This window comes from Alosa alosa, chromosome 3, assembly GCF_017589495.1.
Source record: "Alosa alosa isolate M-15738 ecotype Scorff River chromosome 3, AALO_Geno_1.1, whole genome shotgun sequence".
Taxonomy (NCBI): domain Eukaryota; kingdom Metazoa; phylum Chordata; class Actinopteri; order Clupeiformes; family Clupeidae; genus Alosa; species Alosa alosa.
This window is the reverse complement of record NC_063191.1, coordinates 23026453-23048788: the sequence shown is the minus strand read 5'-3', so window position 1 is coordinate 23048788 and position 22336 is coordinate 23026453. Positions and strand designations below refer to the sequence as shown.

Below are 22336 nucleotides of genomic sequence, written 5' to 3'. Positions count from 1 at the left end.
CGTGAATGGATCCTCTAACAGCATCTAGGTCAATTGCTTTAAAGTCTTCCTTTTGTATTGTGGCTATGGGTGCTCTGCTCATTAAGATAGCCTATTGTTTATAGGCTCAGGCTGTGATATCACTCAAGTGACACAAATGTCATGCCAAAAAAAGAAGCATGCTATATTTTGGTTTTTATTTTCAACACAGGGCTAAATATTGATCAGAACAAAGTGTTTCATTTGATAAAGGATGACAAGAAGAAAAAAGTCAATACCCTAGCTCATTTATTCACAGCCCTGATCATATATTCATTCATTCAGAAAAATAGTGTCCCAAATAACTAGCCTATCCAAAAATAAATTTCTTCTCAAAAGAATGTCTCACCAGAGTGTTGTTATTGGTTTGCTAAAGCTCTAAATAAAGAATTTGACCTGGGACCATTTTTTAAAGTTGTGGATTACAGTAGAGTGAGAGCTCAATGAAGATAAGTGACCTTTTTGATGGAGAGTACCATAGCTGAACACTGAACTGTGGTAATGCTGTGCTATTATCCCTGCCATTGTGATTCTACCGTCAAGAAGCTGGGAAGAGTGACCTACAGCAATGTTTAAGTCACTGTAATTTCGCCCCTCTTCTCTGACAGCACTAGATTATCCCCTTTAGAACACAATGCCACCCTCTCGAGAAATGCTGGTTGCACATCGGCATGGAGGAATAGTGTGTTTTGATCTTTGACCTTTATGGGGATAGTCTGCCTTTTTGACCAGACAGAAATAGAAATGCAGTTTTTGACCTTGGTGCATCAGTTTAGTCATTTAGACTGCACATTGTCTTAAATGCTTGTTATTTGATTGCTAGACATATGTTATTTATTGTTAAAAAATAACATTCTAAATAACAATAAAACATTCTAGACATTCTATTTTTTTCTAAAAGACCTGAAAAGTTCTTTTCAATATTTTGTTTTCATCTTGAATATGTGTTTTGGTTGTAATATATTATATGCTTATATTAGACTACATTTCACTGGGCCTAACTTTAGAAGTGGTCAGAAGTGGTCAGAAATTGACTAGTTTAAGTGCAGCCTAATCTTTGTTTACATATTTTTTACAACAGTAACATGTAGATATATATTTTGCCGTCAAAACAGCCTGGACATCATGTCCTATAAAGTCTGACAAGCTTTACAGCCAATCTCTAGATAATACACGCGTGATGATGTGAATTTTAATGACTTGCACTGAAGTTGGCAGCACCCACCAGTTGTTCCCAGCGCCTGCGCCAGTGACGTCACACCCAGCATGGCGGTCAAGGTGACTCTGTCAATATTGCGCTTATCTTTTAGTGCTATAACCGTTATTTACATAGTTTGTCTCGTTTGGAGTAATACAGAATGGCGTTATTTTGTGTGGTTTCTGTGAAGTGGATTTATGGCGTCCTCTGTCCCGGCTCCTCAGAGCATCCTTGCACAGGCTACACCCGGCTTGTCCATCGGCCTTGAGGAGGGAGAGGAGAGCAGTCTATTTTGTCATAATGTCAGACTCTGGACCACTCGATTAACATGATGATTAATCCGTGATCTCCCTGGCTGTTCGTATGCTCTGTGCAAGTGCATAGGCTATTTGACCAGGGATGCTCGTGCAGCCCTTCAGAAGCAGAATACATTCATTCTCTGCAATAGTAGCCTAACCATAGCTCGCTGTCATACGCCGCTATATCTACAAGCTGAAGAATTATACGGTGCTGTAATATGCTAGGCTGCTCAATGCACAGATGAATTGGGATATTTTTGTCAGGTTATCTGTCGTCGAATTTGGTCAACGAATGTATGCATAGCATAGTCTAAGTTTTAGGAATCGGAATTGTCATATAATTGAATGTGTTTATTTTCAGGTGCAGTCCACTAAAAGAGCCGACCCTCATGAATTGAAGGACATATTTTTAAAGGTAATTATTCGATTATTATTGCACATATTTCATAGCCTATTGGAAATGCTGTTATTCTTAGGTTAATGTGCACATATGCTAAATAATTTGTCATCTCTGGCTGTATTTAATGATCATCAATATTATTTGCCTCAGTGCTGTGTCCTGTAAGGAACGTTAGCAGAAAACTTAGCAGTGGGACATTGCAACTCAGTGCATTGAAGTAGGAGCCTCTGTAACATATAGCTGACACTCTCTCTAGTGTCTCTAGTGCCTCTCTTGAGAAACAGTGATCTTACATGGTAGTTCTGCATGACATGGTCTGATTCAAAAGTGCTCTACTTTAGTTCGGTTTTTAGCCTGGTGTCTAAAATGGGTCACACACACATACACTCTTACACAAAGGACATGAAGGTAATGCCTTGAAATTTTGCTTTTGTGGTTGTCAACTACAGCAAATAAGCCAGTAACCTGATACTGATTCGTTGCATACAGTACAGCAGTACTGTGTCCCTTTGCACTTTCCTTAGAGCCAAGGCAAGTGCACACTGAGGCTGGTGTCCAGTGCACGCCACAAAAGGTCACTCGCATACTTAGACTAAATCTGGATACCCTTTAGCCAGGCATCTCCCCTTGCATGACTTCCCATAGAGTTTGACAGCTGCTTGGGTCTTCTATTTTGTCAGTAAGATGTTGAGATACACCTTGAATGATGAGATATACCTTCCTGATTAGAGAGATAGAGCATGATCTGCCAAGAAGAGCCGTGACAGCTTGAAGTGCCTAGCCCAGTTTTGTGTCCTTGAAGACTGTTCTAAACAGATCCTGTAGAGGTACTGCTTAACAGTGTACTCTTAATCGAAAGCGATTGTATGAATTTGTAACTGAAGGAATGATAGGATGGCTGTAGTGAACATTGAGTAACTTGACTGGACAAAAAAGCAGTGTTTCAACCAACACATACTGCATGCTTTGTTTACATGATGATAATGTATGACCTAGTCCATGCCAGAGCTAAACTTAACTTAAAAACTGTCAGTTGAAATGCATGGACTGTAAAACATGGTTTAATACACAATATTTACCAGAAGGGCTTTATGCATATGCATGTTTTCAGAACAGCTTTTCTGTGTGTATGTGTGTTTGTAGTTCTTTCTCCAGGCTGTAACACGAGTCTGCTAAATCTGTCGGCTCATGTTGTCAGGCACCCTTGCAGTTGTGTTAGTACGTTTTCCTCTAGGAAGTGAAAATATGAAACACTATACACTAATATTAAACATAAAACACTATTTTTTAATGTATTTAAGTGACTGTTTGACCAGCAACTACAGTTGGAGTCATGGCATTTCATATTATGATTTACGTCCATGTCAACTCCATGTCATTGAAATGCCCTTCACCCACTTCCGCACTCTATTTATTTACCCTATCCAGCTTAGTCTTGGTTTCCTCTGTTGTATCAAGTGCTTTGTGCTAACATGTTACAATGGTGAGTCGTAAGTGTGCAGCTTTGCAAATTGAAGTTTGATCACACAGGCAACTGATCCTTCTGCTCTTTGCAGAAATGAAACAGTGACAAAACAAAACCAGAAACCAGGGATACACATTCTCTTTTCTGTCTCCAAAGTGGAATTTCAGGGAAGAGCATAGTATTATTGAGAAGCATTGGCAATCTGTGTTTGTATGTATGCAGGGAAGCATAAATCAATGTTATTGATTGACAAATGGAATAAAAAGCTCAGTAAAGAGACTGTAAGGGGACATTTTTCTTTGTAGAAAGAAAAGTGTTGTTATGTAATAGTTACAGAAGCATTAATGCAAAAGACAGATTGCTGTTGATTTTACCCCGGTGCACTACAAAATGTTTTGTTGGGCTGGTAAACAAATACTTGCTTTTCTGACTCAATTTTCTCAAGTTGCCCCAGAAGTCCAGTTACAGTCTGGAAGATAGAATATACTTAGGGAAAAGACCATAAAAATGGTCTAAGATTTGAGGAAGATATGCTGATGCTGTTTCAGTGATTTGTTAGAAAGCTATATAAAAGCACATAACAATGCAATAATGGGCATTCAGTTAACATCCAGTGGTCTCCTAAACAAACAAAAAAGGGTAATTGTCACCACAAGCAAATGTGATGCTATTGATATTCAGAGCATTTCTGCCATTTTTTCACATGAGGATAAACAACACAATCGGTTACACTTGCTTCTCAACATGATGATGTATTTATGTCACTTGTCTCTTGTGCATGCTGTTGCGTGGATACTGTTCTGACGAGTCTGGTATTCCGTCCCCAGCATGCCAGTGTCACGGACACAGATGGGGAGCATTACATGACCCCTGGTGATTTTGTGCAGAAGTATCTAGGCCTGCACACCCAGCCTCACCACAACCCAGATACGGTGCAGCTCATCGCCGGAGTTGCTGACACCACCAAGGATGGGTAAGTCATGTTGCCATGGGTGGGCTTAGTTGATGAAAAGATGCAAAAACAACAATACTCAGCTGTAGAAGCAGGATGGCTTACTCAAGCAAATGAATGTCAAAAGGCAATTCTCTGCTGCTAAGTCCTCTAGATATCTGAGAGCAAACACACTCTAGATACTTGTCTCTTGTGAAAATATATGATTGTGTTCATTCAACTGAAGTTGCAAATGATTCTATGGCATTTTGTTGCAAAACGTATCGCCCAATTTACTAAAGTGAGGCATAATTGCTGCTTGGAGATGGAAAATCAGGGGTAAAGTCAGTTATCCCTGTTTATAGCTATAGTATAAAGAACAATAATTGTGTATTAATAACTCATGGAAATGTTTAGGGATTACTCAGTCTCTCCATTGTGTCTTTGCTGTAGGTTATGGTTTCAGCTGAGCTGTTAAAATGGTTAAAATTAATGGAAGGGTTATTATGCCCATGTACTTGGCATTGAAATGTAGCCTTACACCAAGACATGTCATTATTTTCAGATAGTACTCTTTCTTTCTTTTCCAAACAGACTGATCTCCTTCCAGGAGTTTCTGGCCTTTGAATCAGTTCTGTGTGTCCCCGATGCCCTTTTTATAGTGGCCTTTCAGTTATTTGACAAGACTGGCACAGGGGACATCTCATTTGGTATGTATGTGAAGTCAAGACTAAGAAGATAGGCAATGCTGTCATTCTGTGCATGCAGGTTTTGTCCATAAATTAATTGATAGGGAGCCTTTTTACAGTTTCCTATTTTTAATGCAAACAAATCTCACTATTTGCTTTAGAGAAATTAGCTTTGTTGTTACAATTCTCACTATTAGTTCACTGACATTCGTGCCTTGCTAAGGGTAGCAGAAGAAAACAGTGAATGCCACAGCATGTTCTGAAACAAACACACGTCTTTGGCTGGTTGCTGATTTTATTGCAGTGGGAATGGTGTTTTAGTATTGCTGAGTGTGGGTATGGCGTCTAATGCTGCCGAGAGGGTGCTCACACGTTCCGAGGGTGAGTGGACGCTCTTCAAAGCGGGGCTTGTGAGAGTCAGTCAGGTTGGTCTAAGGCCCACATGATAGTTCCTGGACGGGGGGACCGACACTCAGTGCATCGCCATTTCAGCTACTCTGCTGGAAACCCAAAAAGGACTGAGATGAGGCATCAACCACAGGCCTCAGAGTATGACACTCATAGACTCACAAAGGCAGTATAGGGGGCAAGGCTCAGCCGAGCTATTGCAAAGCTGATTGAGCTGAAGGAAAAGCCACAAAAGCAGCGGAAATTGCACGGCATGCTCAGTCAGAGATGGTCCTGGAATCACTGGGGACCTTCACATTGTGGTGATGGGGTAACCACCAGGACCTGACCACCACGTCCATGCTTTAGGTACTGGCTGGATTTGCACTGACTGCAGTCCCCTTAGAACTTAGATGAGAGACTAGAGGATTGCACGTTATTGTGCAAGTCTATAGATGTAGCTGCGTCTGTTCTGTTCTGTTAATGGAGTTGGGGTTTTGTCGAGGAGATGCTGTGAGCTGAATCATGTCCTCTGTCACAGAAAATGTCAGGGATATCTTCAACCAGACCACGGTGCATCACCACATCCCTTTCAACTGGAACTGTGAGTTCATCAGACTACATTTTGGCAATGACAGAAAGAAGCACCTCAGTTACCTGGAATTTACTCAGTTCCTGCAGGTAGGAATGAAATGTAATTGCAGTAGCATATGTGACTTGACAAAGAAACTAAATAGAACTGGTTTGGCTAAAAAAGTTTGCAATTTGTTTTCATTTTTTTCTGTGAGGAAGTTGTCATTTTTGGTTATGAGTAGCGGAATTTATGAAACTTTGTCATTTAAATTTTGTACTTTACTACAGCATTTATGCGTAGAGACTCAGTATTTCTAATGCCATTTTTAGTACTCAAGTTCGTCCAAACCTGGTGATTGAAATCAGACTACATGCAAGCCAAGTCTTCACAGATTTTATCCTGCCACCTTGTGGAAGTGGATGAACTTTCTGAAAAACAAAATGGTCAAAGACCTCAGCACTTAAGTGGTAGTTATACAGTATAATATAACACAATGCAATAGCTCAACTCTCTTCAAAGTCAACTTGCCGAACACACACAAAGGCAGCCACTAACCTGGTAACCTGGGCCGGCTAAAAAACGGTCCAATACACAGCCGGGTCGGTGCCTCCGCTGGATCAGATGTAACCGCAGACGGTTGAGGCGGCTTCGCGTGGCATGATGAGTTAGGCAGATCACAGCAGTCTGCTGGTAGTATCTGATCAGCTCTGACAGCAGTGGGGATGGGTGGGCAATAACCCCCACCCCCCTCCAGTCCACTCTCTGATTGCACGCCCCTCATCCTGTTGAACCCCCCCCCACCCCCCGCTCCACCTGCCCCACCTGCCCCACACACTGCCCCACACACTGCCCCGGCCCAGGACACCTGCTCCCCCTCCCTCTGCTCCCCAGCCCAGGGATCAAACCTCACCTGATATGGTTCTCATTAGACACTCTGACAGAGGGCAGGGCTTTTTCTTTCTCTCCTTGAGTTTTTGAGAGGCCACTGCCAGATATCAGCACATCTGTGGCCTGGACATGTGCGAGCTGACGTCCGTAACACTGATGTCATGTGTTGGGCTCCGTGTTCCACATCAGCACCTCCTCTGCTGAGGGCCTCATCATGACAGAAGTCGTTTCTCAGGCCCTCGGGCACGCTTTTTCATGTCCTCAGCAGTGTTTTCAGCCCCTCTCTCTCTCTCTCTCTCTCTCTCTCTCTCTCTCTGTCCCTCTCTCTCTCTCTGTCCCTCTCTCTCGGGTGACAGGAGCTGCAACTGGAGCATGCTCGGCAGGCGTTTGCACAGAAGGACAAGAGCAAGAGCGGTGTCATCTCTGCCTTGGACTTCAGTGACATCATGGCGACCATCCGCCACCACATGCTCACTACGTTTGTGGAAGAGAACCTTGTTTCAGTAAGACTCTTCTGAAACACAAACACATGCATATGCATACACACACACACACACACATCTAAAACACATAAATATTAGAAACAAAACATAACTATATGAAGAGGCATGGATCATAACCTGAGGTTTGTTGTCCCCCACAGGCTGCAGGCGGAGCGACCTCCCACATGGTCAGCTTCTCCTACTTCAATGCCTTCAACTCCTTACTCAACAACATGGAGCTGATCCGCAAGATCTACAGCACACTGTCTGGCACACGCAAAGACACTGAGGTCACCAAAGGTGCTTGATTTTAGTATAGATCTGCAACATCCCTTTGGTCCAGATGATTTGGTAAAATTGGTATGAGATCCAGTGCCTCACCACTTACAGTATATCACAGCTGCTAAAATACACTATGCTATCTAAAATGCATTACTCAGGGGCTGATAATACTTTAAACAGTGAATACTTTAATCTTAAGATAGTTTATGAGTGTATACTTAGTTACAGTGACAGACATTACAGGAGATGTTTCATCTGTTCTGATAGCTCTGAATCAAAGTGCCACACTCCCTCCACAACACTAATAATATGTGACATATACAGCAGCCCCTGTCTCTCTTCCTCATGCCTAACGCTGCTTCCTCTGGCCCTCACTGTCGCACAGGGGAGTTTATCCAAGCGGCCAATAAGTTTGGTCAGATTACTCCAATGGAGATTGACATCCTGTACCAGCTTTCCGGTCTCCATTCTCATTCTGGGTAAAGCCTCTAACTCATCGGCTTTTCCTATTTCCGCAGCACCTCCTGGCTTCCTCCCCATTAACCATGCACCTCTCCCCCTCCCCTGCTTGGCATGTTTACTCACTGTTTTTTTTTCCTCTTGCTCTTTTTTCATCTGTAATATTGGATTGCCATCACCTCTGTCCAATGTATTTAACACATTTATCCAAAACAGTTTTCTTATTGAATCTATAAATGGGATGAAAAAATATTACGGCCCCATTTATAGGCTATAAATGCTAAGTTATTGCTCATTCAGTTTAACAACAGTGGCTCCACCGGCTTGATTTATTGGGAAAACAAATGCATGGGGCCGACTTAACAACGCCTGTGGCCCACGGCGGAATGTTCTGGCCATTTCCCTGGCAGTCGGAGCGAGCGAGCATGTCGGCGGCTGCGTGTGCTGCGGGCACCCGTCCAGCTTTGTTTACCTGTTGTGTGTGCAAAAAAGACCTTTTAAAGGCGCAGTAACTTGGGGTTATAAGGCAGTAAAAATTGCTGTGGAAAATATTGCATCATCCCCCACCACAAAATCGGCTGGGAGGGACTGACTCTCTTGTCATGGGGGTGATGTGGCTCTTTCTGCTGTCCACAGGAGGGTGACCTTTGCAGACATTGAGAGGATAGCACCGTTGGAGGAGGGGGCCGTGCCCTACCACCTCGCTGAGATCCAGAGACAGGTAAGGGCCACCTGAGGAGGGTAGAGAGGGGGGTTGGGATTAGACAGGTGTCAAGCCGGACTCCACAACTAACTCAATATGAAGACCTCCACAGACCTATACACACATCTCCTTTTCAAAAAAGGGTTAACTTATTTCAGCTATTTTAATAACTGAATCAACAGCGAATTCCTTAATGTCTCTCTGAAACATCCCTTTCCCTTACAGTGTACTTCTGTATTACGTGGGATGAGAAAATGCACTCCCAATTTCCACCTTTAAATGACTGTCACGGCCATATGGTGTAGACGCGTCGCGCACATCAGACCCAATCACACTGATGTTCTGAGGCGCGTTAATGAGGACAGGGCTTTTTTATCCGCAGCTTTCTTTGTGAGGTCTCATCGTGGGAAGTGCCCGTGGCGAGGTCTGTTTTGTGTAAGAGCGACGGTGAGAGCAGGAGTAAGAGAGAGGTGGGGTCTGTCTGCCTGGGGAGGAGGATGAGAGAGTACCTGCCCCTCTCTCTCTCTCTCTCTCTCTCTCTCTTCTCTCTCTCTCTCTCTTTCTCTCGATCCTGTAAAGCTGCAGACAGTTCCAGAACATCGGGCCATGGCTCCTGGGCCCCTGGGGGCTTTTTTACACTCCTCCTGGGACCGACGTGTGGAGGTCTGGAATGCAACTTTGGTCTCAGAGAAAGACAGGCGGGTGGAGGGCTTGTTTGAGAGGTGTGTGTGTGTGTGTGTGTGTGTGTGTGTGTGTGTGTGAGTGTGTGTGTCAGGGGGTTCGGCTGAATGTTTCGGCATTCTCAGGCCTTGCTCTCGTGGAAGCAGCGTAATTGCTCAAGTCCTTTGATCACAGCCTCAATCTTGTTAGCATTCTGCCTTCAGTGAAAGCAGCTGTTGGAGCAGGAAGGGCCTTGTTTTGTGGATGTTGCTCACTGCCCCCAAGGAGGCCAGCCGCACTGTGACTGGCTCTGGAACGGTGTAATAATTCATGTAGATCCTTATCTCTACACGGGAACAGGGCTCGGGAGGCCCGGCTAGCCTGCAGTGCAGAGCAACAGAACAGAGGGTCTGCTTTCAACATCCAGATCAAAATGCATAAGATTGGCCTGATTATCAGCAAATCAGCTCCTTTGAACTCCACAAGGCAAAAAGTGAAACGTTCATCTTGAACTGTTAGAACGCATGTATATTATAATGGCATATAATGCACAGATAATGTCTCTATATGTGGAGCCTAACCTACAGCAGAACACATCCACAGAGGATGGTGACTGCCTGTGAGCTAGGGTCCATTCCAAACCCTTTTCACCCACATGTAAACCTATTCCCATACAGTGCGCCTGTCCACACTGTATCTGGTTTATAGAGACCAATTCATTCATCTGAACACTGCTTTGCTGCTGATACTTATCCCTTCTCCTGTCTCCTGATTTATTTCAGCTCTGATCTCTCTCTCTTTCTCTGTCTCTCTCTCTTTCTCCTTCTCTCTCTGCAGCACGCTCATGGAGATGGGTCTCGGCCAATCTGGCTCCAGGCTGCCGAGTCTGCTTACAGGTTCCTTCTGGGCTCAATCGCCGGAGGTGAGTGACATGTCTGCCGTTGGGGCCGCGGCCCGCTGAGGGGGTAACCCGAGCCGGCCAGACTGGCGCGCTGGGGCCCGGGGGCCACTCATTGTGCTGCGGGGGACAGTGGGTCGGATCTGAGGGCCCGGCATTGTCCTGCTCCCGCCGCTGCCGCGCCGCCGCCGGCTCCAGGCTGTCTTCTCGGCCCGGGTTCCGGAATGACACAAATCTTCCGGAGAAAAAAAAAAAAAAACGTGATGGAATCTCGAGTTGTAATTGTGCTGCAAGGAAGTGATACGGGAAGGGAGAAGAAGGCTCTGACACAGCAGTCGAGAGATGGGCAGATCCATACACACACACGCACACACACACTCACACACTCTCACACACACATGCATGCACACACATACATACGTTCACATGGTCATACAAAGCTACAAACTGGTAGAGCGCGTCCTTTGAATAAAAGTTCTCCACTGTCTTTGTGGAGCGCAAGAGCTCTTTCTGACCCATGCTGGAAGCTGCTGGGCCCTGAATGGGCATCTGGTCTGGAGAGAGAGAGAGAGAGAGGGAGGCCAAGCCTTTAGCTGTCAAGCCTCCCGGAGAGTGCGTGAGGTGCATCTCCATGGAGACCTTTGCTCCGTGTGAGCGGTGGCAGCTCGCTCGGGGAGAGCGGTCGGCACAAGAGCACTCCGCATGCTTGAGAGCCGGAGTCATTAGAGAGCCTTTGATGTCAGACAAGACACGACAAGCTAGTGCGGCGGCTAAGAGCGGCGTTTACGGCGCCCCCCCAACACACCCCCATGGCTCAGGCATACAGCACACATTAGTGCTCCCACCGACAGCAGAGACACACAGCCTGGCGTCTCAGCTGTAATCACTGTTTACCACTCCCAGCATGCACCACTGCACTCTGAATCTCCAACGGTCTTTTAGGCAAGGTAGAAAATATCTAAAATGTAGACATAGCCATCATGAAATCACCTATAACATGTTCTATGTGTAAAATCAAATTTTCTTTTCAAAATGACTGCTGTCTAACAGAGAAAGCTTGTGCTGACGGCTCAAGACTGATGTGCCCTTTTTGTTCCCTGCTTGTTTCAGCGACTGGCGCGACCGCCGTGTACCCCATCGACCTGGTGAAGACCCGCATGCAGAACCAGCGCTCCACCGGCTCCTTCGTGGGTGAGCTCATGTACAAGAACAGCTTCGACTGCGCCAAGAAAGTGCTGCGTTATGAGGGCTTCTTTGGATTCTACCGAGGTAAGGGCCACCACTTGATTCACTCCATGATTAATGGGTTAGTGAAATAAAGTGCGGTTGCTCTTTTTACAAATGGTAAAAAAATGGTCAAATTGATTGACAGCTAGAATTGATTTAGAGTGAAATATAGGGCAGTTTGTGTGAGCGCACTGTAAACTATGGTGCTTGTGGTGAAGTGGAGCATGCTGTGGTCATTTTTATGAGTAGAAATGACTTGAGTGACTACTGCACGTCCCATCCACACTGATCCCACATATGTGGACCAGAGCCAGAGAAAAAACAGGGCTGTTGCAGAATCTAACACAGAAGTCATCTGTTACCCTAATGTGCCAGAACCTATAGGAATAGCCCTGTTCCTCCAGCCCCCCATAGCCCCAAACACAGCCCTGCACAGTGAAGGAAGTCAAGACTGCCATCTACTGCTGCCTCTGCCACTGCAACTCTTTTGTCTTTTCTCTCTGTCTCTCTCTCTCTCCGACTTCTGTCCCCCCCCCCTGCTGTCAGTGTATGGCTCTCTTTATCTGGCCGCTCTGATGAGGGGCCGATTGAGTGCGAGACAGACACGCTTGGCGGTTCCCTGGCTGCATACGGCGGGCCCGTCACTCGCCAGGCCCCTTCAGAACTTTATCTGGCTCGCTGAGTGACAGCCGGCCAAACAGCGCGCTGCTTATCGCCGCACTCGAGCACTGGCACCCCCTCCGAGGCTACACTGCACCCTCTGTTCTTCACCACACCAAGGGCCCGGCCCAGACAATAGGCAGCCCTGCCGTGCTCGGCCCGCCCTCCTATAGGTCCTTGGTGGACTTGTCCACCCTGAATGGCCACGTTATCATCAGGCCCCATCAGATGTGTTGGTGCGATCAGCAGTAAATATTTAGGGGTTGATCCAAGTGTCTTTTGAGATGTTAGGGGCACATTTTGTGATTGCTGGTGGTGATAGCACCATCTGCTCAAGGGTATTTCTGTCCGTGACTTGTATGATCTCAGCGGCCTTATGATGTTCTTTCTCCCTTTCCTAGGTCTCGTGCCACAACTCATTGGTGTGGCTCCAGAAAAAGCCATCAAGCTCACGGTGGGTCATGTTAACACTATTGAAGGATCTCAACCCTCTACTTGAATTGTTAGATAATATATAGCTATAGATATAGATAAAGATATAGATATAGGTATAATTTTTAAAAAGTAAAGTATTGTATTTCTATGTGTTCTGGCTTCATGGGATAAAGTGGTGGCTTTGATTTTGAATATGTAGTGTACTGTACATGCAACTTTTTCATTGTTTTCACATTCAGATGAATGACTTTGTGAGGGATAAATTCACCAATGACAAAGATGGAAGCATTCCCCTCCTTGCTGAGGTGCTGGCTGGTGGATGTGTAAGTATAGTAGCCTTGTACCAGTGGGTGAGATGGGGGAGGGGGATGCGTTCTGTGGGCTACGGCTCCAAACACACGGTCTCTGGTTCTCAGTGGGAAGCAGGGAAAGGAGTTTGGCAGCTGCTACGCTCGCACTGTTGAGCCATAATTGATTTGGACGTGAGGGACGTGCAGCAAGCATTGGGGCTCCTACTGTAACATTATACCTGATTTTCCTTTTCATTTCTAATGAATATTTCCTAGGGAAAAAGTACACATTATTAAAAGAAAGAGCCAAAACAATACCCTGCTCAGCAGTCCCCTTTTTAATCTTCTTAAGCTTAAGCAAACTCTCCTGGCAGATATGAATTAACAATTACTCAGCCAGCATTTAAAAAGGGTCTAAATCATAGTTTTACATTGTGCGTTCTCTCGTAATTTCAATTAATGCCGGACTTCCTCCATCCCCATTATTGAGACGCGGGGCTAATTTCCAACTGGTGTACAGACAGGCTTTTTTGTTTTCAAAAGAAGTGGGAGGCCGCGATACAAAGGTGCTCTTTGGTCCCTGAACCTGCTAATTGGGCCCAATTTTGAAAAATGATACCTGAGAGCTCACTATTTTTATCCTGAGCTAATTTCTGCAAGCAGCGTAGCAGGCTAAGAGCATCAGGTAGATTGAGGAGCGGTAATGCCTTCTCAGTAGCCTTCCCGCGTAATAGCTCCGAGTGAAATGAAACAGACAGGCAGGCTGGACAGAGGAGGCTGTCTGTTGGCCACGGCGAGCAGGGTCCGTGGGGTCGCGACCCCTGTCAGGCTCTAATTGAAGGAAGAAGCCCTGAAGGGCCTTGGACGGAGCTGGTCAGGCCTCAGTGTGATTGAGTTTGACAGCGGTGCACATACCTGAGGCGTCCTCCTCCACTGGCCTGACCAAAGGCCTGGGACCCCACTACACCCCGCCACCCAGAACGGAGTCAGTGTACAGACAAAACAACATGAGTGTGTACACTGTCTACGGGATAGCACAGCTCCATATTAGCGTTTATCACATTCATCACCAGTTATATTTTCAAAGGCTGGACTGTGCTGCTGCCGACCCGAACGTGCCCTGCTGATAGCAGAGGCTGTGCATGGCCAGGAGATGTGATTGGATAACAGAGGGAGATAAGCGTGGCAGCAGCGCTGAGGTTAATGACTTCATGTGCAGAGCAGCGGTGGTGGACATTCCCCCACACCCATCACCCTTCATCTCCCTCTTTCGCTCCGCGCCACTTTGAAAATGACAAAATGCGGCAGAGCTTTTTTTAGGATGCAGTGCGGATGTTTACAGAGAGAGGGGCCCAGCCCTATGTGTGTGTGTGTGTATGTGTGTGTGTGTGTGTGTGTGTGTGTGTGTGTGTGTGTGTGACACCGGCGGCTCTCGATGGTCCTGATTAGATTGAGGGGCGAGTGACAAATGTGTGTGAGAAGGAAGGGCCAAACCCCGGGGCCCTCTCTCCCTCTGTGCCAGGTTACGGACAGGGTTCCCCCCTGGGAGAGAGGCCAGAGATTGGGGAAGTGTGTGTGGGGCGAGGCTGGGGGAAGGCCGCTGCTATCGGGCGCCCTGCCCCCACAGGAGGTGCCTGAGGGGGGAGAGTCGAGGGCCAAGAGGGCTGGAGTCGGGGTCAGTGCTGCCGCTCCCTTCGTGGCCTGTTCCAGCCTGACCCTGCCGCTCGCCCGCTCTCGCGTCTCAATGGCTGTTTGTGTGGTGGCCACGGCAACAGCGCTCTGAGGCTGAGTCAGATTGGGATGTGAACAGGGGCCTTGTGTGAGACCGTCTTGGGTTTACACAGTTAATTTGACAAGACAACTTGCTTGTTCCTCAAAATTGGTGGAGGAACATCCAATAAATTAGTAATGGGATATCCTAAAGCTATTTAACCTGCAAAAATAATTGTAACTGTAATATGAAACATTTGGGATTATTCTGGTTTTAGACATTAATAAACCAAATTAAAATATTTTTCACTAACGTTTGCTTCTCTGTGCTCTCTGCAGGCTGGAGGCTCACAGGTCATCTTCACCAACCCGCTGGAGATTGTGAAGATCCGTCTCCAGGTGGCAGGAGAGATCGCCACGACGAAGCGGGTCAGCGCCCTCAATGTGGTGCAGGAGCTCGGCTTCTTCGGCCTCTACAAGGTGAGCTAAAACGTCCAGACCGACTGGGTTCTCTAACAGAGCAGGACATAGCAGAAGAACCTCTGATATGAACAGACTTTAGCTGTAGGCTGACAAATGCTCTGTCTGCAGTAGGTGGACCAGGGAGTGTTTTCTCTTGCTTTCTTTCTTTTTTTAACTGACCGCGGCAATTATGCAGTGCCTTGCCGAAGTAGTGCTTTAACATGCAGAGAGCACCACTGCCAACCACCAACAGCAAATTAGGGGGGAAGGATTTTGCAGGGCTACTGCTTCTGTCCAAGTTCTTGTGGCTTTTCTTGTGTCATGAGTAATGTGTTCATGCTCCATATTTTAATGGGGAGCAGACAATGTGGAGCTTGTTAAAAGACTGATTTCCCCTTCTCTGTGTATGCACACTGCAGACTAGGGGTCTGTGTTAATATGCCAAGTGTGTGCATGACTCTGTGTGTGTGTGTAAGTTCAGTGCTCTCGGCTTAGGGGCTCCCTATGTCAGCTGTGCCTCTGGGGGGCCTTGTGTTTGGCTGGCCTGACTCCTGCCTGTCCCAATATGTCTGCTGTGGTTTGGCACGGCGCGGCTTCAGTCGCATAAAGCTCTTGGGTTTCTTAAGGCACGTGATCCTCCAGTTATGCAGCTCCACTCAGTATGGGCCATACGCTGTCTACCTCTGCCTCTAAAAATGCTGTTAAAGCAGAGATGGCTTGGCCTCTATGCTGACCCATTTGAGGTTTATCCCCCTCCTTTCTTCAAAAAGCCCTCAGGCTCGCCAGTTGATAATGTCCCTCCCCGACTTCTTAAGGAGGTTTTTCATACTGTTGGACCATTATTTACTGCAGTTATTAATAGCAGTCTGACCTCTGGAGTGGTTCCAGGTAATTTTAAACATGCCGTTGTGCAACCTTTGTTAAAAAAACCTGGGCTGGATTCTACTGTTTTGGCAAACTTCAGGCCGATATCCAAATTGCCATTTCTGTCTAAAATCTTAGAAAAGATTGTGTATTCCCAACTCATGGACTTTTTAAATGAGCAAAATGTCATTGAGATCTTCCAATCTGGCTTTAAAACATTGCACAGCACAGAATCAGCGCTTTTAAGAGTTTTTAATGACATCTTTTTAGCTACTGACTCTGGTCACTGCGTTGTCCTTGTACTGCTTGATCTGACTGCTGCTTTTGATACAGTGGACCATGAAATCCTGATTGCCCGTTTGGAGCAGTGGGTGGGGCTACCTGTCACATCGAACCTTCTGTGTTAGTGTTGGTGACTCTGTGTCCTCCACTGTCCCCCTCTCATATGGGGTACCACAAGGCTCTGTGCTTGGCCCTCTTTTATTTTCTCTCTATCTTCTCCCCCTTGGTTCAATTCTCAGGAAACACGGCATTTCTTTTCATTGCTATGCGGATGACCCACAGATTTATGTCCCTCTTAAAAAGTCAGATGCTTACGGTATTAAGCCATTGCTAGAGTGCCTACATGACATTAAAGCCTGGATGTCTCTTAACTTTTTAAATTTTAATGAAAAAAGACTGAAGTCATGGTCTTTGGTGGCACTTCTGTGACCCCTGGTTGATCTGGGTTTGTTAGCACAGTACCACAAGCCAATCATGACAAATTTGGGGGTAAAAGTGGACTCTGACCTTAAATTTGACAGCCAGATTAAATCTGTGGTAAAATCCAGATGAGGCAGCTGGCAAAAATTAAACCAGTCCTTCGAAAACAGCACTTTGAAACAGTAATCCATGCCTTTGTGACCACCCGGCTGGATTACTGCAATGCACTTTATATGGGGGTTAGCGGGTCCTCCGTTGCTTTCGCCTGCAACTGGTACAAAATGCTGCTGCCCGCTTTTAACTAGCACACGAAAAGTATGAGCACATCTCACCTATTTTAGCTTCACTCCACTGGTTGCCTGTCCATTTTAGAATTCATTTTAAAACTCTTTTTATTTGCTTTTAAAGCCGCATGGCCTTGCCCCACCTTACCTTTCTGAGCTGCTCCACCCATACACTCCCAGCCAGCTCTCTCAGGTCAGCTGACCAGCTGCTCCTGACAGAGCCCAGAGCCAGGCTAAAATCTAGAGGGGAACGAGCTTTTGCCGTTGCAGCTTCAAAACTATGGAACAATCTGCCCCTTCACATCAGACAGGCCCCTTCACTGTCTCCTTTTAAGTCCCATCTTAAAACTCACCTCTTTTCTCTGGCTTTTAACCCCAGGTAGTGGATTGATGGTATGTAGATGTGTTATGTGGGCAGTATATTTTATTTATTTGATTTTATTTATTGGATTTGAGTTGGTTTTTAATCTCTTTTTACTTTTATTTTAGTTTTTATCTCTTTTTTACTTTTATTTTAGTTTTTATGTCTTTTTACTTTTTTTTTTTTTACATTTATTTTAGTTAGTTTTGTGCTTCTGTGGTGTCTTGTGTGTTTCTTGTCTTGCTGTACAGCACTTTGGGAACCTTGTGTTTGTTTAAACTGTGCTATACAAATAAAGTGGATTGGATTGGATTCAAGTCGTGTTTGAACTGTGTGGATTTTAGAGCTCCTTGAAAGCCATTTGCAGCCCTTGTACTCAATGCTCTCCAGTCATTTTCTTGCGTCTTGGTGTCTATTTTAGGGCGCCAAGGCCTGTTTTCTGCGTGACATCCCCTTCTCTGCCATATACTTCCCTGTGTACGCTCACACCAAAACCCAGTTTGCAGACGAGGACGGCAGGTTGGGGGCCATGCAGCTGCTCACTGCTGGCGCCATTGCAGGTGAGGAGAACTCTCCTTAGCACTTCACTTCATTCATCCTTCTAGCCACCTGCCTTTAAAGCCATCTCGGACATGACCACACTGTGGAGCTTTTTGTTGTTGTTGTTGTTGTTGTTGTTCCTGTCGTCCTGAATGGGAGCCGCTTCATTGTGCTCTCTGGGACCCCTCTCCACAGGTGTCCCTGCCGCCTCTCTGGTGACCCCCGCTGATGTGATCAAGACCAGGCTGCAGGTGGCAGCCCGTGCCGGTCAGACCTCCTACAATGGAGTCATCGACTGCTTCCGCAAGATCCTGCATGAGGAGGGCTTCAAGGCCTTCTGGAAGGGGGCAGGAGGTAGGTGTGGCGCTCGGAAACAGGCCGGTGTGCATACATGTAGGCGTGGCTGCTGACCGAACAGACTTGTAATGTGAACCTTTTCTGGTCCTCAGCCCGTGTGTTTAGGTCCTCACCCCAGTTTGGCGTCACCCTGGTGACTTACGAGCTTCTGCAGAGGTGGTTCTACGTTGACTTTGGAGGACAGTAAGTAGCAGTACCCAACACATCATTGGCAAAAGCTAATAACGACATATTATTATTATTTAGCATGGATTTGTTGGGTTTTCTTCCCCCGTGTCTGTTTATCTGCGTGCCCACTCTCCTCTTCACTTTTCTCCATAGCCGCCCCGCTGGCTCTGAGCCGACACCCAAGTCCCGCATCTCGGAGCTGCCGCCTATCAGGCCTGACCACGTTGGCGGCTTCCGCTTGGCCGCAGCCACCTTCGCTGGTGTGGAGGAGAAGTTTGGCCTACACTTGCCCAGATTCAGGACCCCCATGTCTGAGCCCAAGGTCCAGTCTCCGCCTGCCCCTGCCAAGGCCTCGTGAGCGCCCCCCTGAGGCTTGCGACTGGGCTGCATGCTCCACGAGCTGAGGTTCATGGACCTAACTTGCCTACGCTGCAACCCCCCCCCCATCTCTCGTATTCCCAAATGATTCAGTAACACCACAACACAAAGAAAAATAAGAAATCTAACTTGGAGCACTCCTGCTTTGTTCTCATACACACACATTTAAATCTGGCTGTACCCCCTGCCTGCATGACTAGTGCTTTATGGGTTATCCGCTGCTTCCCTGGACCTGTCCACCCCTTTGTGCGTGGCTATGCACAAATGTTACTGTGCATATTGTACATCTTTGTGCAGAGACATTATGGTGTTGAGAGACAAACTCTAGAGCGTTCTTCCTCAGCCATGCATTGTGTGTTGTGTGTTGGGGACGTCTTTGTAGTCATTTATTGGTGTGAATGGGTGTACAGATGTTTTATTTATGAAATCATAAATCAGAGAATAAGAAATTTAAAAAGAATATTTAAATGCATTTCATTATTGTATTGTATTTTATTAAATTAAATCATACTGGTTTAACTTTCGAATTTTGAGTTGTTTTTCTTTTTTTTTATTTCTGTGGAGCATACATTACACTGTCAACATTCTTTGTGGGTTTCGCCCAGGGAAGATGAAGCACATTTCTATTACACATTTTCAAAAGAACTTTCAGAGCTTTCCACAGGTACAGCATGAGATTGTGTAGGATGCCCTGATATCAAAGAGTTTTTCTTTTGAATGCATGAGCAGATTTGAATTGCATATGGCTTCGGAATGAAGAATTCACTGTGATCTACAAAGACATTCAAAGAAGTCCAAGAAAAGCTATTCCCCTATTTACAGTTTACAAACAGACTGTGATTCCAAAAGGAGGACGAACCTTGTGGTAAAACATTATCTCACATAATACAGACATTGGGTGACATCTGTCCAGTACAGTTCATAATAAATAAATGCTTTTACTGTAGAACTGGTGGCTTAGAGAAAAGTCCTGATGTTATGAGGTTCCTGGGGGTACTTAATGGTAGAACCCACTGAGTCCTCAGCACTGGTACAACTATATGAAGTGCTTTAAGGTTGATACCGCCACAATTTCAACAGGGTCTCTGGGAGTTATATCTATTTAAGGCTTTTTGGTTTTTATAAGTACGACCATTTGTGTGTGTGTTTGTGTGTTGTATTGTCTGTGGTGAATAGCCCTGGTGTAGAGATATTTTTCCTTTTGAGACCCAACAAATTATTTGCCCATACAGAAGTACTTACTTCTGCGTCTTACTTGAAGAAATCCCAATCGTACTATGCTACAGCCAAAAGAAAATGCCATTGTGTTGCAGAGCAGTATTCGCCATCATGCCTGTCATTTTTTTGTTCGTTTTTCTCTGAATTACAACCAGCATTACACAGAGTGGGGGGGATGGGGGCTGGGTGCTCGAGGAAACCTGCCACTGGTCCAACAAACGAGCGAGTGAGCGAGCGGTGTTTCCATGGTGATCAGGCAGCCAGACGCTGGGCCGCCAGCTCCTCGGCGTCGTCGCGGTTCTCATTGATCTCGGCCAGCGTGCGCACAAAGCGTGTCCACTCGTCGTTGCGCGGCACAGCGATTTGCTGCGGAGAGGACAGAAGAGGGACAGAAAATAATGGCACATTGTTCAGAGACGATCATCTCTCCTTTTCTTTACCTTCTTTCCTCCCTCCTCCCTGAACTTAAAAACCAGCAAGTGGCTTCCTTGTGAAAGGTCAGGGGATCAACAGTAATTTTGTAACTGTCACAGAGACTTGACCTCTTGAGTAGCACAGCTTGTGTGTGTGTGCGTGTGTGTATATGAGTGTGTGTGTGTGTGTGTGTGTGTGTGTGTGTGTGTGTGTGCGTGTATATGAGTGTGTGAGTGGTGAGTGAAGGGGGTGGGGTAGTAGGGGACACAGCACCCAGGGCTAGTGGTGCCCCCTCTCTGGCTCAGCCTACTCAGCTGTCAGTGGTGTAAGTGACACAGGCACGCTGAGAGCCCCCCTGGCGGAAGTGGCCTCTGGGGCCCTGGCTGCCACAAGGGGACTAATTGTCAGACGTGCTAAAGCAGCCTTAGCATCTCATCAACACTCCCTCCAATAACCTCCCCCACAAGACAGAGTGAAGCCTGCTAAACCTGACTCTCGGAATTTTAGCACACATCATTTGAATGAATTTCAAACTAAACGAATGTTTTGATTTTCAGATCAGGTGCATGTACCTCTCCAACTTCGTAGACGAGGACCTGTCCATCAGAGTCTCCCACAGCGATCTCACGCCCAGACTGGGCCCATCGCACCCGATTCAGAGCTGGGCTTCCGTCCACTGTAATACTCGCCGTGGGCACCTGGAACAAAACAAGCTCTGTCAGAGAGCGTAACTAACACATGCACATACACACACACACACACACACACACACACACACACACACACGCACACACAGTGAATCTGAAATGGGAGTGCAAAAATGGAGCATAGGCAGAAAACTAATGGAAGTCAAGGGGTCTGTGGAATAATCACAGCTATAGTTGTGGAGCCTGAGCCCTGGATGAATGAGGGAGACAGCGGAGTGGAGGAGTGTGTGTGTGTGTGTGTGTGTGTGTATGTGTGTGTGTGTGTGTGACACGCAGACAGATGAAACGGCAGTGTGTGAGTCAGTGAGACCCGTGTAGAGGGAGAGTGGGAGTGGGAGGGAGGGAGAGTAACTTTACACGAGAGACAGATTTTGAGAGGAAGCACATCTGTGTGAGACGGAGCAGAAGTGAATGAGGGACTCCGACTCTGTGGCGAGGCGGCAGGAGTGTGTTTGCCAGTGCAGTCAGGAGACCATGGACGTGTGTTTCACTGGCTCAACTGGTGGAGCAACTGGTGTGGAACAAGCAGCTAGAAACACCAAGGGTTGCACCACACCCAGGGGCTGCACAGGCAACTCAATCAAGTGTATGTCTGTGTTAAAGGGACACCAGGCAAGCCTGATGCTTTTTCTCTACGAAACTCCCCCTCGCTCGGTCTGAAGCTCTTTTCCTTTTCTTTGCAACTTCCGTAAAGGGTTTTCGCTGCTTCTTCGCCGGCTCTGCCATTATACACACGTTTGCAACAATCGCTAGCGTTTCATTAGCCTGCCTCTGTGCTGGGGATGCAGGATATAAACTGATCCTGCTTCTCGCGATGTCTGAGACTTTGTGAGACTGAAGGTCGGCGGTTCAGATACACCGAACTTGCAAGCGGGATAACCTACCTACAGGCAGTAGGGGCTGGCGACAGAGTCTTCATTTGCCCTGTAATGAGTCATTTAACCATACGCCGACTTACGAAGATGATTAATTAACACGAAAACGTTGCCTGGTGTCCCTTTAAAGCTGTAATGTCTGAACACAAGACTGCTAGATGTACACATGTAATGTAGTCAGTCTGTCTGCATGCATGTCATTGATTTGTTCACCTCAGTGTCATTGTTGAGGTTCCACAGGTCTAGGTGACCTACTCCATCCACGCAGGCAAACAGGGCGGGGTGAGTGGGGGACCACATGACGTCGTACACATAGTCCGAGTTGTCTTCAAACGAGTACAGAGGCTTATT

General features: G+C 46.4%; 2 protein-coding genes across 6 annotated transcripts in view; one reads left to right on the top strand and one right to left on the bottom strand.

Moving 5' to 3' along the window:
* Positions 1 to 1014: 1014 nt before the first annotated feature.
* LOC125292093 (calcium-binding mitochondrial carrier protein Aralar1-like) lies at positions 1015 to 19298 on the top strand. The gene is made up of 18 exons (XM_048239239.1): positions 1015 to 1296; positions 1877 to 1930; positions 4208 to 4353; positions 4906 to 5021; positions 5929 to 6068; positions 7206 to 7352; positions 7493 to 7631; positions 7999 to 8092; positions 8709 to 8793; positions 10273 to 10357; positions 11444 to 11602; positions 12622 to 12674; positions 12895 to 12978; positions 14995 to 15135; positions 17750 to 17888; positions 18064 to 18222; positions 18318 to 18408; positions 18547 to 19298. Exons 1-18 carry the CDS (start codon positions 1285 to 1287, stop codon positions 18749 to 18751), a joined length of 2049 nt encoding a protein of 682 aa, XP_048095196.1. The 5' UTR covers positions 1015 to 1284; the 3' UTR covers positions 18752 to 19298.
* dync1i2a (dynein, cytoplasmic 1, intermediate chain 2a) overlaps positions 19240 to 22336 on the bottom strand; it is a 26644-nt gene continuing 23547 nt past the window's right edge. For all 5 annotated transcript variants that reach the window (XM_048239240.1, XM_048239243.1, XM_048239244.1 and 2 more), the window contains 3 exons: positions 22199 to 22336; positions 20976 to 21101; positions 19240 to 20355 (listed from right to left, as the gene is read on the bottom strand). The exon at positions 22199 to 22336 is cut by the window's right edge and continues 3 nt beyond it. In XM_048239240.1, the coding sequence (XP_048095197.1) occupies positions 20242 to 20355; positions 20976 to 21101; positions 22199 to 22336 (378 nt within the window). In that variant the 3' untranslated portion in view covers positions 19240 to 20241. The remainder of the gene's footprint in view (positions 20356 to 20975; positions 21102 to 22198) is intronic.